General features: G+C 39.1%; 1 protein-coding gene across 1 annotated transcript in view; it reads left to right on the plus strand.

Moving 5' to 3' along the window:
* COL4A1 (collagen type IV alpha 1 chain) overlaps positions 1 to 14279 on the plus strand; it is a 129952-nt gene that overhangs the window by 57012 nt on the left and 58661 nt on the right. The window contains exon 2 of the mRNA XM_075740285.1: positions 721 to 771. Within this exon, the coding sequence (XP_075596400.1) occupies positions 721 to 771 (51 nt within the window). The remainder of the gene's footprint in view (positions 1 to 720; positions 772 to 14279) is intronic.

Consider the following 14279-nt stretch of genomic DNA (forward strand, 5'->3'; position numbering starts at 1 on the left):
TTACCAATTACGGATAAAAAAATTTAGTAGATCAATAGTAAGTGATCTCATGGTAAACACACAGAGGGTGTAGACAACATTTTTTGTCATCAGAAAAGAAACAATCCCCATATTCTTCAGGTCTGATATTTTTCTTCTTAAGAGTAGAACATAAATCATAAACTGGAGTTTCACTATCTCTTTCCCCTCAAAGCAATGGCACATGTTTATAGAGATTAAGTATTTATGCAGAATGCAAGCCATTTATTAACAAACTAATATTAAAGAGATGCTTCTATGACTGGATTGATTTTGTTTTAAATATTCTGTTGAGCTTTGAATGTGTGACTACAGAATCCTAGAGGAGAATCCGCTTGTTTTAAATTGAGACATTCATATTGCTAGATGCAGAGTATGTGTGTATTCTATAAAAATGAGTTATTTTTTAAATGGTGGCCCAAAAGACAATGATTTAGGAGTAATATACCAGTTTTCTACAGTTAAAAACTATAGCAATTTTTTTTCTTCTTTTACAAAGGCCTATTTTATTGGACTGTGACTGAGACCAGAAGTTTACATCTATATAAAGATAAAAAAGTATTGCATTGGGCTTAAGCGAACGTTCCCCATGCTGACCAGCCTTGCAGTCTGGATGGTACTGCTGACATCTGTGCCTCATTGCAGTATGTTCTGCCTGTGACCCAGTTCAGCTTAATTCTCAATTTCTTTTTTTATTTTCAGGGTTGTTCCGGTTGTGGAAAATGTGACTGCAGTGGAGTAAAAGGGCAAAAGGTAAGTCAGCTCTTATCACTTCATTATCTTGCTTATTTAAACCACACGGTGTATAATCTGCTGGGAGGCAGGTGAGCCATTGGTATCCGTGAACACTTGCACCCTTCAGCAGGGTTTCCGAAAAGCAGCCAGCTCAGTGACTGCAGCAGCAGAAGGCAGGAGGGCCAGGGGTGGGAAACAGCCGAATCCCTCATTGCAGGGTGAAGCCCCTAGCCTCATGCTTGACCATTCCCTCCCTCTTTCCCCATCGAGCAGGATGCTTATCTGGCACTCTCGCCTTTCCTACACCTCACCTCCAGTCTTTTCAGTGGGTAGCAGAGGTCCTGGCTTGACATCCTGACCAGCTCTGGAAGCGATGCGAGCAGGTCAGTTCGGAAATGCCTCCCTTAGCCTGCTGTGCAGATTGGTCTCCAGGAAGGCTGTGATGCATTGTAAGCAATGTACTCTGACCAGGATTAGCCCTGGGATGCAATCACCTGCAATAGGAAGGAGGAGGTTAATAATCAACTTAAATAGAGAAAAGCATTGCAGGTCAAGAAAAAAAAGTAATATTTAAATCTTTTTGACAGAACCTTGCAAATGAGTTTTAAAGTTCCCATTCAGCTATCCAAACTTTCTGAGTATGAAACAGAAAAGGCACTTTAAAGGCTTCTTTTAAAGCAGTAAGAGTGAAAAAAAATATAGCGTACTTAAGCATTCCCTGAATTCCCCCATAAATTACCTGCTTTTGTAAATGTTGTAGACATTCAATCACTCTCCTTATCTCTTCCAATTTTCCTGTAGAGATTTTAATCTACAGTGTGTTCTGTTGTGCATGCACATGTACTGTATATCTACCATTATAAATGAGTGTAAACCAAAGGTTTTATCATCCTGTGATTGCAGTGGGAACATTTTTTGAGGTAAGTTGTTTAGGTCACCCAAAGGAGTGCTTAGAAGAGGTAGGGGGGTTTGTTTGTTTTTTGTTTCGAGGGAGTTTGTTTTGTTTTTTTAAAATAAATAAACAGCTCGTGTTCTACATTGTCTCGCATGTGATAGCTACCTATTTACAGACGAGGGTTTTAACAATGTTTCTTGGTGGCTTTTCTTTGGTGATTTCCAGAACGAGGAATGTAAACAACTTAATTGGAGACCCAAGCAAAGATCATTTTCTTTGTAAGAGAACATAGATGAATTTGTGAGTCAGATGAAGAGTGATGATGTTCAAAACATCTTTTAGATGGAGTCTCCTTTTTTTAGTGACCCATTAATATCTGTTTAATAAATCAAGCAAAGATTTGGGAAAGATTTGGAAGTGAGAATTTATTCCTTGATATCTTGATCTTATTTTTCAGTAACAAGTGTAAAGGAATCATTGTAGAATGAGAGAGATATTACATTATAACTGTCTTGTTGAAAGCCATTAGTTTTCAGTTCACAGAGTATGCCAGCATCTTGTAATAATTTTAAAAAATGATAGTTTAGGGAAATTAATTGTATTAAAGCCTATGCTTCATTGATTTCCAGCTGCAATCCTGACTATCTTTGCTAGAGCTCTTGCTGGCACTTTTTCATTTGCATAATCCAGAGTCTCAAAAAGTTCTCTTTGAAAGCAATAGGTGCTTGTGTAATATGCTAGAAGCCAAAACTACCTCAGATTAATGTAGGCTATTTAAAAACGTAGAAGAGAGAAAAATATCAGCCCATAGCAACGGAAGTCATAATAAGTTCCATATCTCATGCAAACTTGTCCAGCAAGTTAGTGTACTCTGCGCTCTTCCTAATGGGTTCCATCACAAACTTCTCTGACTTTAAACAGTAGTGAAATATCTACCTACGTCAAGACTGTGTAGGAAATTTAATTATTGTCATTGGAGACATCTAGACAGGTGAATGAATAGTTATACGTAGAAAACAATATTCAAGAAAGGCATTTGAAGGTATTTTGGAATGCATTTAAAAGTAACTTGATTCAGATCAATATGTATCAATTCTTGCTCATTATATTAACACTCAAAGGCTTTCAAATGTGTACTTAAGGTTTTGAACAGAAAACTGAGTTTTATTTAGAAACATGTGCTCCCCATCCTTGTTTTAGCCTAGCACAGCTTTTTGTCCCAATTCTTTACATTCAATGCCTGTCTAGAATAAGGACAGCCTGATACTCATTCCCAGGCCAGAAGACAGAAGTTGTTGAGGGAAAGCATGGGAAGCATCCTTCCTGCTTGCCTCTGTAGTATTTCTAGAAATGGCCTTTCCAATCAACGCATTTGGATTTGAAGCATGTCTCTGCTAATGCATTAATGTCGCCATTAATGCACACATCAGTAGTGCTGTTACCTCAAGAAATCTATGTGAATGTTGCTTAATCAGAAGACTGATTAGGAATACTGATCCTAGGTAGGCCAGAAGAGGGCTGCCATGCCCAGCTCTTGTGATACCCCAGGACACCACGTTAGAGAACATCTGCTCTCCATCTCTCACGTAGCCACTTGCGTGGGAAGTACATACCCATTCTGCCGTGCAACATCCACAGCCAGCATGTTGCCTACACTGGAATCCCTTTTGATCTGGCTTCCGTGTTGTGCAGAAGTGCACAAATGCTGAAGGGCCTTTTCCAATCCACCCACACTCTTCAGCAATGTAACCACACCAGTTTACTGCTGTGGCAGCTTTGGCATCTGTGGAAGTGGGTGTTGGGTTTACCCTTTAATGCCTTAATTATTAACATCTGGAGATGTATTTCCTACCATAGTGTGGGAAGAAGTTCCAGACCCTACGATTTGGGGGTGGGGTTTAATTAAAATACATTTGGCCAAATAATCATATCAATGATCTTACAAGAAAAAGTGCTGAAAATAGGATTTGTCTTAAAAGCTGTGGAATGCCCAAGAAATATTACCCTACAGCATTTCAGACATGGAAGAGTAAATTATATTGCCGTATTTTTCTCTCTCATTTGAGAATCTTTTCATCAATATGACGATTTGGATGGCCATATTTAGAATACATTCAATATGTTCTCTCATTAAGCTGTTTCCATGAAGCTTGCATCTCTATGCCAGACTCCTTTAAGATGACTCATACTTTATCAAGGGCATATAATTGACAAAGTCTAAGGGTTTTCATCCCTTTCAGAAAATTTCAGAAAGTGAGTGTAATTACAACAGATGGCTCTTATCCTATAAAGCCGTTATTGTTACATGGAAGATCAGGCTGTTATTGTAATCTGTATAATGTCAAGTATCAAGTATTTGCCAAACAAAAGGTGCAGAGATTTTACAAAAGCATAACATTGCTAAAATAATACAATAATAAATAATACCTTGCTGTTTTCCAGTAGATAGATTACCCTAAAACATCTTCATTTGTTTCCTTTTACATTTTAATTTTTTTTTCTGCATAATAACTGACTGTTCTTTCTAACCTCACTAAAGTGTGAGATCTACTTAAACTGATTAGAGTTTCGAATGCTTGCCTACATTTTATTAGGTTATTCAGAAGGAGACAGAAGCTATGTTTTCTCTTTTATGCCTACCTAGATTTTAAGAACGATTTCAAGCAGCTGTGGAGATAAGTTCTAGCCATTAATGTGTGTAGAAAAAGCACATTAAGCATTTAATTACCATTTAGAACAAAGACTGTATAGAGCTGAGTAAAATTCTCCATGCACTGACTTTTTCCAAGAATGTTCATTCTCTCATTCATGACCATTTACACTCATTTTACTCCATATCAGAAACATGTATAAATGGAGGTAACACTGGAACTTTGCTGTAACTAATACAGAATGATTAATCTTCCAAGACTTATCAGTTAGAATGCATTAAACTCTCATTCTTTAGTATAAATCCCTTATGATGATTGCCCTGCCTCAGGATTACCTGTTAAAAGTTAAAGTCACAAGAATATCAGATGTGATTTTATCATCGCACATGAAGTATTGCACTTTTAAAAAAAAAATCTCTGGTAGGAAATTCTGAAAGAAAATATAAAATAAGTATAGAATTAACTCTTAAGTAACTGCTGCTTTTGAGGGCGTTTTTTTGTTTGTTTGAGATATAAGAAAACTTGAGCAAAATTTTATATTGGCATATTTTTGTTTTCCTAATTCTGAGACTGTATCCATATTATTATACCTACATAAAAATTACTTCTTCATTTCTCTTGATGGGTAAACCATCCCCATGTGGACTGACCACACTGCAGAAATGCACAGACTGGTTTTGCTTGAGCCATTTTGGGTCTGGAAACCAGGTAGCTGGCTGAAAGTCACTGGGACAGCTCTGTGGTCCCCTGTCAACAGGAGCAGCGACCAGTCTTTTCTCTCCTGAGCACTCATACAGTCTTAAAAGTCACACAGGGTTTTGCTATCTGCAGGTGATTGTGCTTCGTCATTGTCTCTGGGTAACGAAGAGTTGACTGTTACAGTTGACAGTGTCCCTGTATATTTGGTGTTTGGGTTTTTTTAAATAAAGTTTACCAGATTGGGAGGGCCTTCAAGGCTTTTACTCTCATTTTAGGTATCAAAAGACAGAGCAGAAATATTTGTGATATTGATGAGTTAAAAAATATAAACCCCCTTGTTGGAGAGAAGCTCCAGGAGTTAATGGGAAGATCACCATTAAGTACTTCTGAGTTTCTTTTAGGATATAGCAGAGGGCAACAAATCAGTTCCTGGAGTAGAGCAAATCAGTAATCACTAGATCTGTGCTTTTCGTATTCAACCTGTATTAGCAACACCAAGACTTTTTTTATTAAGAATGTTCATTTTTACGCTTTCCATTGGCACTATTTCATGTCAATGTTTACTATTTGGTTTTAATCAGTTCTTCCATAGTTTTGCTCAGTGTTTCTATTAAGTGGCTGCTGTAGAAACTTACCTTGTGTGCAGCACCTTTTCATGCCTGAGTTGGAAAGACTATGAAGTGAGGATATCAAAGGAAGCACTGCTAAATTATACATCCCAGAGAAGGACATAAAGTTGACAAGAGGAGTGATGGGCAATGTGGGAGGAAAGATTGTGTTTGCAGTCTGGAAAGGGCTGATAACATGAAAGCATCTGATCATTCCTGAAAGGGGGAAATCAGAAGACTGTAATAAAATAAGCAGATACTGATCAGCTGCAGGTCTGATATTCTTCAAGAAGACTTGTGGTTTATAAATAGTTTCAAAAATCAGGCCATTGCCACAATGTTTGTGTCAATTCTGCAGTGACAATAGTGTATTTTTATTGATTTACCCTTTATTTATGTCACTCAGAGTAAAATAATCCTCTAATTCAAATCAGGGAAAAAGAACATCTATGTTTCATAAAGAGACCACATCAACAAAGCTGCTGTTCTTGAAAAGAATGAGATATCAAAAGATCTGAATAATATTGAGTGGGATATGCTAAGTATCAGAAGTTTTCTGCAGTTTCCCACCTGGCAGACCAAACTGCTAAGTGGCATCTGGAGCTATCAGATTTTCTTCGTTTGAAATAGTCATTGGAACCATTTGACCCATTTGTCCGAATGGAACTGAATGTCTTTGGCAACATTTCTATATTAAGAGGTATTTTTGCACTCAGTATGGTACATATCTTTGATTAACATAGACCAGTGGATTACACTGATGAATTTATCTCTGGAAAGAGCGCTATAAAAGCAGATATCCCCGTAAGAGTATGCAATGGAGTATGCTCTTGTTTAGTTTTCAGAGCTGACTTAAAGGTTTTCACACAGTAGTATTTCAGTTGGCGTATGACCTTTTAAGCAGCTGTTGCCAGTTGCATCTCTTTGCTTCTGAAGGTGTTGGTATAATAATCTCAGGCATTTCTACATGGAATAAAACATGCTCTCTAGCCTCACAGGGTTTGATTTATATTTCTACAATTGCTGTTAGTATATGTCTTCATTATGGTTTTTCAAAGGATTCCAGGGCCTTATTTTGATCTGAAGCATGTAAGCCTCCAATGAAGTCAGTAAAGTTTCCCAAATGTGAGATCAAAGATGAGAAAAGACCTGTAAAGTCTCTAATTCTCTGAAATCTGCATGTTCAGGAAGCGGAGCTGCCCAGCACCTGTGCAATCCCCATGCACAGTTTGGAATCTTCCCAAATTTAAAATTTTGTCCGTGCAAACACAGGCACACTTCCAATACCTACTGACTACATAGTGATTATTAAAACTTCTGTCCCAGTGTACAGTTTTTTCATACCTCGTCATATGTGTGATGGCACCTGCAGTCTGCTTTTACTTTCTGTATGTTCATCTTATTGCCCGCTAATAGTCTATGTTGCAGACAGAGGTTTGTGTGTGTAGATTACAGGTCTGGGACAGCAACTGTCTGGGGTACAGCAGTAGCTACATCTTGTAGTTTAACCCTCGAGCTTCTTTAAATCATTCTGCTGTTCAATTTATATTGTGTTTGCTGGGGATCTCAGACCAAGCCTGCCATTATAATTGACAGTTCGGTGATATGTCAGTTCCCGCACAAGAATTTAATACCTGATGCACTTAATAGTCTGTGCCTATATTTTCTCTGTAGCAGTATTCATGAGAAGCACCTGGGCATATATAATTATTACTAGGGAACCACCGTAGTATGATAATCTCCTTAAGTCACTTTCTAATCTTTCTAGCCAAAAGCAAAAAGTGGCTTGGGGGTTTGTTTTGTTTTGTTTTTTTAATCTCATACCAGTGGTAGTTAGTTGTTTGCTTCTCTTTGCTCAGCTACCTCCTGTTTCAAATTTTAGACCTGTGTTTTCAGCGAGAGGTCATAACTTACATTAGTCATTGAAAACATCCGGCCATATCATGTTGGCTTTCGGAAAAGCAGATCTGAATTTTCTTAAAGTTTGGATTTCATTAAGAAAGGGTAAAGAGCCAAATTTCATACAAAATTCTCAAAAACACTTCCAGGAGAAGCAATAGCAACACTTGTAACCATATGTGCCTGGAAAGAGACGGAACAGTAAGAAGCAGTGTGAAAGTGGGAATTTTTAAGATGAAACCTGAAGTAGCTGCTAAAAAAGTGTTAGTGGAGTACTTTATCATGCAAGCAAGTTCCTAACCAGCTGGAGAACCTCTTTAGTTTAGCCAAGAAAAATTCTTAATATCACAGAAGGAGCAAGAATAGCTGAGAAAGCATTTTTAAAAGATTTTTAAAAGAAGGATTTACATTTCTTTTCAGGTAACACCTGAGAAAGTTTTACAGAACAATGAGTAAATTGAGTTATAGACAACATAGCAAAGAAAGTTAGCTGAAATGATGAAAATAATTATTAGCTTTCAGTAACAGGTAAAATCTTCTCCCATATTGTCTTTAACAAGAGAAGAAGGACAAAATTAAGGGAAAGCTTAGGGAAAAGCGACTTAAACTCCCATCTGGAAAATCATGTTTCTCCCCCTTGGAATATGTGAAGAGTAACTAGAATGGCAAAACCTACCCATAAATTTTGTAGCTCTTAAAGAAAGCATGTGACAGCTTCCACTGAAGTTCAGCTGGAACATTTTTAAATGTTTTGAAATGCCAACAAAAATAATTCTCACCAAGGCTTGTGTCAAAGATCAGTGTGCACAGTTAAAGTAAATACTGAGTTGAGTGAGTGAACACAGATACTGACATCAAATCAGATGTCTTCTTACTCTTCTCATTCAACAGTTACGCACTGTAAACAGATGCAAGAGATGTATTTCATGGCTAGTTAGCAGAGTACTAAGAGCTTTGGAGGATTTTGATGACCCTTAGTTTTGTTAGAACAGTTTGCTTGACTGCCAAGCAAAGACTAAAAGAAGCTACGGAACTGCAAAATGAATGGATTTAAGCAGTAGTAATGGAGGGGAGGGACTCCAGCACAGAGGGGCAGTCTGAAGTGCCCACTGACTCCAACGTCGGGAGTTAGGTGAAAAAAAAGGGAAGAAACCCAAAGGCTCACAGAGTGGAGCTGCTGTGTGCAGCACCTTTAATAAGATTGGCAAGTTAAGGAAGCGATTGCAAATCTTCAACTCAAATTTAATTTCTGTCTGAAAATGTGGAGATGGAAGCTGGAAATGCAGGAAGGACACAGGCAGCCTCGTAGAACTCCTCCAAAGGGTTCTCTTTAGGAAGTTCTAGGTGTGAAATATAATTAAGTTATATCAGTGCCAAGGCATGGGAACTGAGGGACACTGTTTAGCTCAGAAAAAAAGGAAAAGGATAGTGCTTGGAGATGTGAAACTCTCCAGATGTAGGCACAATACAAGCTTTTGATAACAAAACTGCCTTTGCACCCTCCCTGTCCTTGGGCACCACCAGCTTTCCGGCAGGGCAAGGAACATCCCTCATCCTCTCAGCATCTCTCATCCCGGGTCTGTGTCACTTCCCCACGGACTCCTCTGGGTGGCAGTCATACATCACAGAGTCCACGTATTCTGACAGGCCTCTTTACAGATCCTTGCTCTTTTTTTTTTTTTTTTTTTTTTGGTTAAAAAGAAAACCTTAAAGACACCTACTAAGCTGTATACCGACTTCTGGTTGGCATTCACTGACAAGTAATGATGCTGATGTCCTCCAATGTCAAAATAAGGAAAATATCTGGTTTTCATTATTATTAGTGATTGTCACATCTTTGACAACTTAATTGATTTAGGCTGAACAACCCTGAAGGTACTAGAAAAAAATTACAGTTTAGTGTCTGTTCTCCAGTGCTTCTGGTTGAGTCAAGAGAGTCTAGAGATTACACTGAAGAAACACTGATTTACACTTTTGAGGCACAACGTTATCTGCCTTCTGGTATTTTCATGATAAAAAGTCAGAAGATAGAATATTTACTCTAGCTTTTGTGGAAAGATATTATACTCCTATGCAACTTTCAAAATGTTTAAAAATTTAGAAATGCCATTTCAAACCTAACCTCAAAAAGCAGCTAGAATAGCACTGTCTAGAATAGTACTGTCTGACATGTACTCTCTAAGATATGAGCTACTTCATTATGAGAACTTTATTGCAGTCTGTACTGTCTAGGACCAGCTGCCCATGATTTTACTATTTATGGAAGAGATTATTTTCTGTAAATATGTCCATGACAAACCTTTGGCAAGAGAATAAAACTTGCATGTAACGTCACATTTCATTCCAGGTCTAGGATCTGAACAAAAATAAATTAAAAAAACCTGAAAAGTTCAAGACCTTTTCTTTTTTTCTGCTGTTTCATCTTTAAATGTGAACCTTTAAACAATGCCAAATGCAAACAAATGCTAAGTAATTTTCACTAATGAAGAAGGAAGGGTGTGGAGCATTTTTACCCCTTATATTCTTGGACCTTCAACACTGGAAGTGATTTAACACAATATGCAATAAAACAAAGGAAGAGTTACTCAGACCTAATGAGTTCAACAGATGATTAGAAGGGGTGGGAAATACAGTACCCTTTTGATTCAACCTGTCTCCAGGTGATAGAATTTCCTTCTTTTTACATTGCAAATGCATTTGTCCTTTAAACGTCCTCTTCTCCTGTCATGCTTTGAGGTTCTTCTATTCCCCAGGGTGCTTCTAACTGATGGGAAGCAGCTCCTTGACCCACATCTGATTTAAAAATAAATAAATAAATTTGAAAAACCCTTGCATACCTTTGGTTTGTGTGACTTCTTTGTGAAACATCATGAGCTCCATGTTTCTGGAGTTTTTTGTTTGGGGGGTTTTTTTGTTTGTTTGTTTTGTTTTTGTTTTGGGTTTGTTTGGTGGTTTTTTTTTTTTTTTTTTTTTTTTTTTTTTAAATCAAGAAAAGTTTAAACATAAAGCCAATGAATCACATATCTTGGTGTTAAACTGCCAGGCTTTGTGTAGACCGACTTCCACATTTCGAAGACAAATTCAGTTGCTGTCTATTGGCTTCTGCTGTCTCTTAGTCTTGTCTTTGTATTCCTGCCCTTCATATACCATGCCCTCAATCATGCTTTGAGCTAGGCTGCTCCTAGCTTATAAAATGTACAAACTAGGGGTCATGCATGCTGTCTTTTGTGAATGAATGAAAGGTGCATGTACCTCACTAAACTTCAGTGACTTTTTCTTCTTTTTTTTTTTTTAATAAGGGTAAACACGCAAAAGAATATTTTGCTATCAGTACAAATATGTTCTTCCTCAGTATCCCAGCTGTTTCTGGTTCTGTAACATTTATCTATACTGGGGTCAGATATCACACAAAAAGTATATCAGCCAAAGACACATAAATATAAGTAAATGTTGAGAGCTTAAGTTAAGTACATGGCTCAAGACATCCTTAAAAGTGAAATTTGGGCACCTCCATTGAAAAAACTGATTACTGCAGTTGGAAAATCAGGAATAACTATGAGGTGAGCATGAAGAGAAGTTACATGAAGAAGGCTAGGTAAATTATGTAGGGAAGGGCCATTACTTATAGTTGGTTTAACTGAAATTGTACAGCGCTGATAGGCAACTGGTTGCTTGACACTAATTAAATGGAGGCTGAGTCTGTAGCCATGACTAACTTTTGAATGTTAATTTTACTTCACTCAGCTTATTTTACTTCTTACTCAGCTTCTAAATCAAATTCAGACACACCATATATCCATCCACTTACTTGCACACCAACTAAGCACATACATACCAATATGTAGAGAAAAGGATAATCAAAGATTGTTATTTCTATTTTTATATCCCTGGGAAGCACTTAGCAGCTTCCTGAGGAATGTTCTGTGCAGCCATGAGGCGACACTGAAATATGCTTTCAGTCTAAGCATTCTTTCTTATTTAGGAGGCAGAGACACAGACTCAGTCCCTGAACTGTAAACCTGAACAGCTAATTAAATGTTTATACCGATAGATTCGCTATTACAGGTTTGAGTTCATTTTGTATCAAACTGCACATGTTCCCCAGTGTTGTAAATTCGTGAGGCTCAGGAACAGATACTTTCATAGCAGGAAGAATAGTCCTTTCAGGGAGTGAAAAAACAGCACTGAGTGAGATGCCATCATTTGGTGGTCAGAGTGCAGCTTCTGCCCCTATGTATATGAACCTGTATGGCGCTGGATTTTGCACCCTCAGTGGGCACTTCCCACCTCGAAGTGCAGCCTGAGAGCTGGTTTAACTGCGGGGCCGAGGGAGTCCCACAGGTCAAAGTCACCAGGGAGGGAGCAAAGGGAGAAGGAAGTGGCAGAACTAGCACTGTGGCAGAGGGCACGACTAGAGAGTGCTGTTCCCCAGCAGCTGTGGGGTAGCTCTTTGTCAGTGTACATATCTGCCTATAGTGTAGGGTGGTCCTGGTTATGCTTGAAGTGCAGGGGACTCATCCAGTCCCCTGCTGCTTCTGTTAGTCATGCTAAAAAATGCTGGACTCATGTTTCCATGTGAGTGAGCTTTCTCAGATGCTTCCTGGCAGTGCAAGGATCCAGATTTTGCTGACTCTCCCCCCTTCCTCCCCTCCCGACCCCCTCTTCCATTCTGCATACTGTCAGGGGCTCAGCCCCAAAACTTCTGGGTGAGCCAGGATCTTTACAGAGCTCCTACACAGATTCTTTGCTTGTCTTCACAGTTATGTTTGTGTAATTAATTACTCCTTACTCGTATGGCTCCAGAAACTATAGCACAGATAGATTTGAGTGCTGAAGAACATGCAGTGGGAATTTTGTAATGTTAAGGATCCTTAGTGCATTTGAGGACACTTGCCCTGTGAGTATATAGCAGTAATTCTGTTTGACTGATATCCACTTCACACTTTCGATAAAATACTGAAAATGGTAAGTGCAGCTGAGGACAAACAGATGATATTTATTGTACATGTTTATTTTAATCCTGAAAGATATTCAGGGTCAGTGCTCCCTCTGGTGGATAAAAATACTCTTTCAATAAAGAATTTGTTATTCTTCACCTCCATTTCTTCACTAATGTAACACTGAGCCAATTACAATTCCATAACACATGTTTAAAAGAGTGTGTGACTTGGGAGTGCTACTCAGATAGCACAGTAGTGTTTCCCACTGTGCAGCATAATTCCTGGTCTAACACCTCGAAGCCAGTTCGCTTGAGCGCTCACAGTTAGATCAGCCAAAGGAACAAATACAGACCCTGCATTCACCTCTTGCGTGGCTTGGGATAGTCGGGGTAGAAACTATCTAGGGCGTTGCAAGGCTGTTGTGCATCGCTGTAGATTTTACAAGGTCACGCTGGAACATCAAGGTGTGATGAATGTTTTGGGTGATGGGTTTTCTTGTTAAAAGTTGCACCTAGGCCTCAAACTAATCTCTTTCAAAAGCAATGTTTGAGCTTGTTTCTAAAATCAGACTGAGGATAAGAGAACAACAGAAAAGAATTGTGAGTTGTCAGGCCCTATATCTCTCCTTTTGGAAACTGAATCCTCAATTTTCGTCTTGAAGCAGTTGGATTTCTTTGCTTGGTGGTGTTTTAATTAAATGAACGTTAGCTTTTGGGAAGAGGGGAGCATGTGTGTTTGTGAGAGAGAAAGTCTGAGCTTATGATGACATTGGAGTCAGCAGCAATGCTGGTCTGAAGATGGCTTTTCCGGCAAGATCAAGTGTTTGTTGAATCCCAGCTCAGTTCCCCTTGCAGCGAAGGCACAGCTGAGGAGCTCTGGTGGATGAAGTCCAGCGAACCCCACCGCACTGGTGTGAGAAGCTGCTCTCGCTGCCTTTCTGCCCTGTGTCCCACATTGCTATGTCCTCCTCGCATCGGTTTTGGCAGCTGCCTGGCCACCTGATGAGCTCCTCAGTTCCCTGAGGGCAGAGCAAGCTCACTCACTAAGGAAAAGTGAGGAAGTTCAGTGAGCTGAAATGGTGTGGTGGGGGCTGAGGGAATCGTACCAATGGTGTAAAGAAGGGTGAGGTGCCACCATCCCTTTAAAAGGAGGAGGAGGTGAAGAGCCACCTTTGCTGAGTTGATCAGCGCAGCTGCTTTTTGACATCTGTCCTTAAGACTGAGGTTTATGCCTTTTTGGCTGAAGGGCAGGCACGTGTCTGTCCTGCTGTCTCAGCTGCAGGGCAATCTCTGGCAGAGGCAAATGAAGCATCTTTCAAATGGCTTTGGGAAGATCTGCACATTATTATTCACCACGTGCCTGAGTCTCTGGAGAGCCTGAGAACATTATATTCGTATGGGCCCAGACACCCTCATGAGCCTGCACTTCTGGAAGCAGTTGATTTATATCTGTGTCACCAGTCTCTCAAGTCTAAAATCTCCCAGTCCAGCAGTCCCTAGACAAAATAATAGGGGAAATAATTTATAATGGGGTGGTGATTATTTCCTCCCCCTCAGCATTTAATTTATTACATCTGAATCTTCTGAAACTATTTACTTCATGTGAGACTCTTGCTTAGCAATCTGCAGTTGTTCCATGTGTCAAACAGTGTTTCATGGCTAATTTGGAAGGGTAGGTGCCAGAAAAAATATCAGCCCATGTAGTTACACTCTTAGCAGGTTCACTTCTGTTTAGAAGTCCATTCAATTGCATATAATTTGAACTATCTAATGCAAAGGCATTTGGATGCATTTCACAAAAGCTGGGCTAACATAGGCATCTTGCTTATTAAATG

This window comes from Balearica regulorum, chromosome 1 (genome assembly GCF_011004875.1).
Source record: "Balearica regulorum gibbericeps isolate bBalReg1 chromosome 1, bBalReg1.pri, whole genome shotgun sequence".
NCBI lineage: Eukaryota > Metazoa > Chordata > Aves > Gruiformes > Gruidae > Balearica > Balearica regulorum.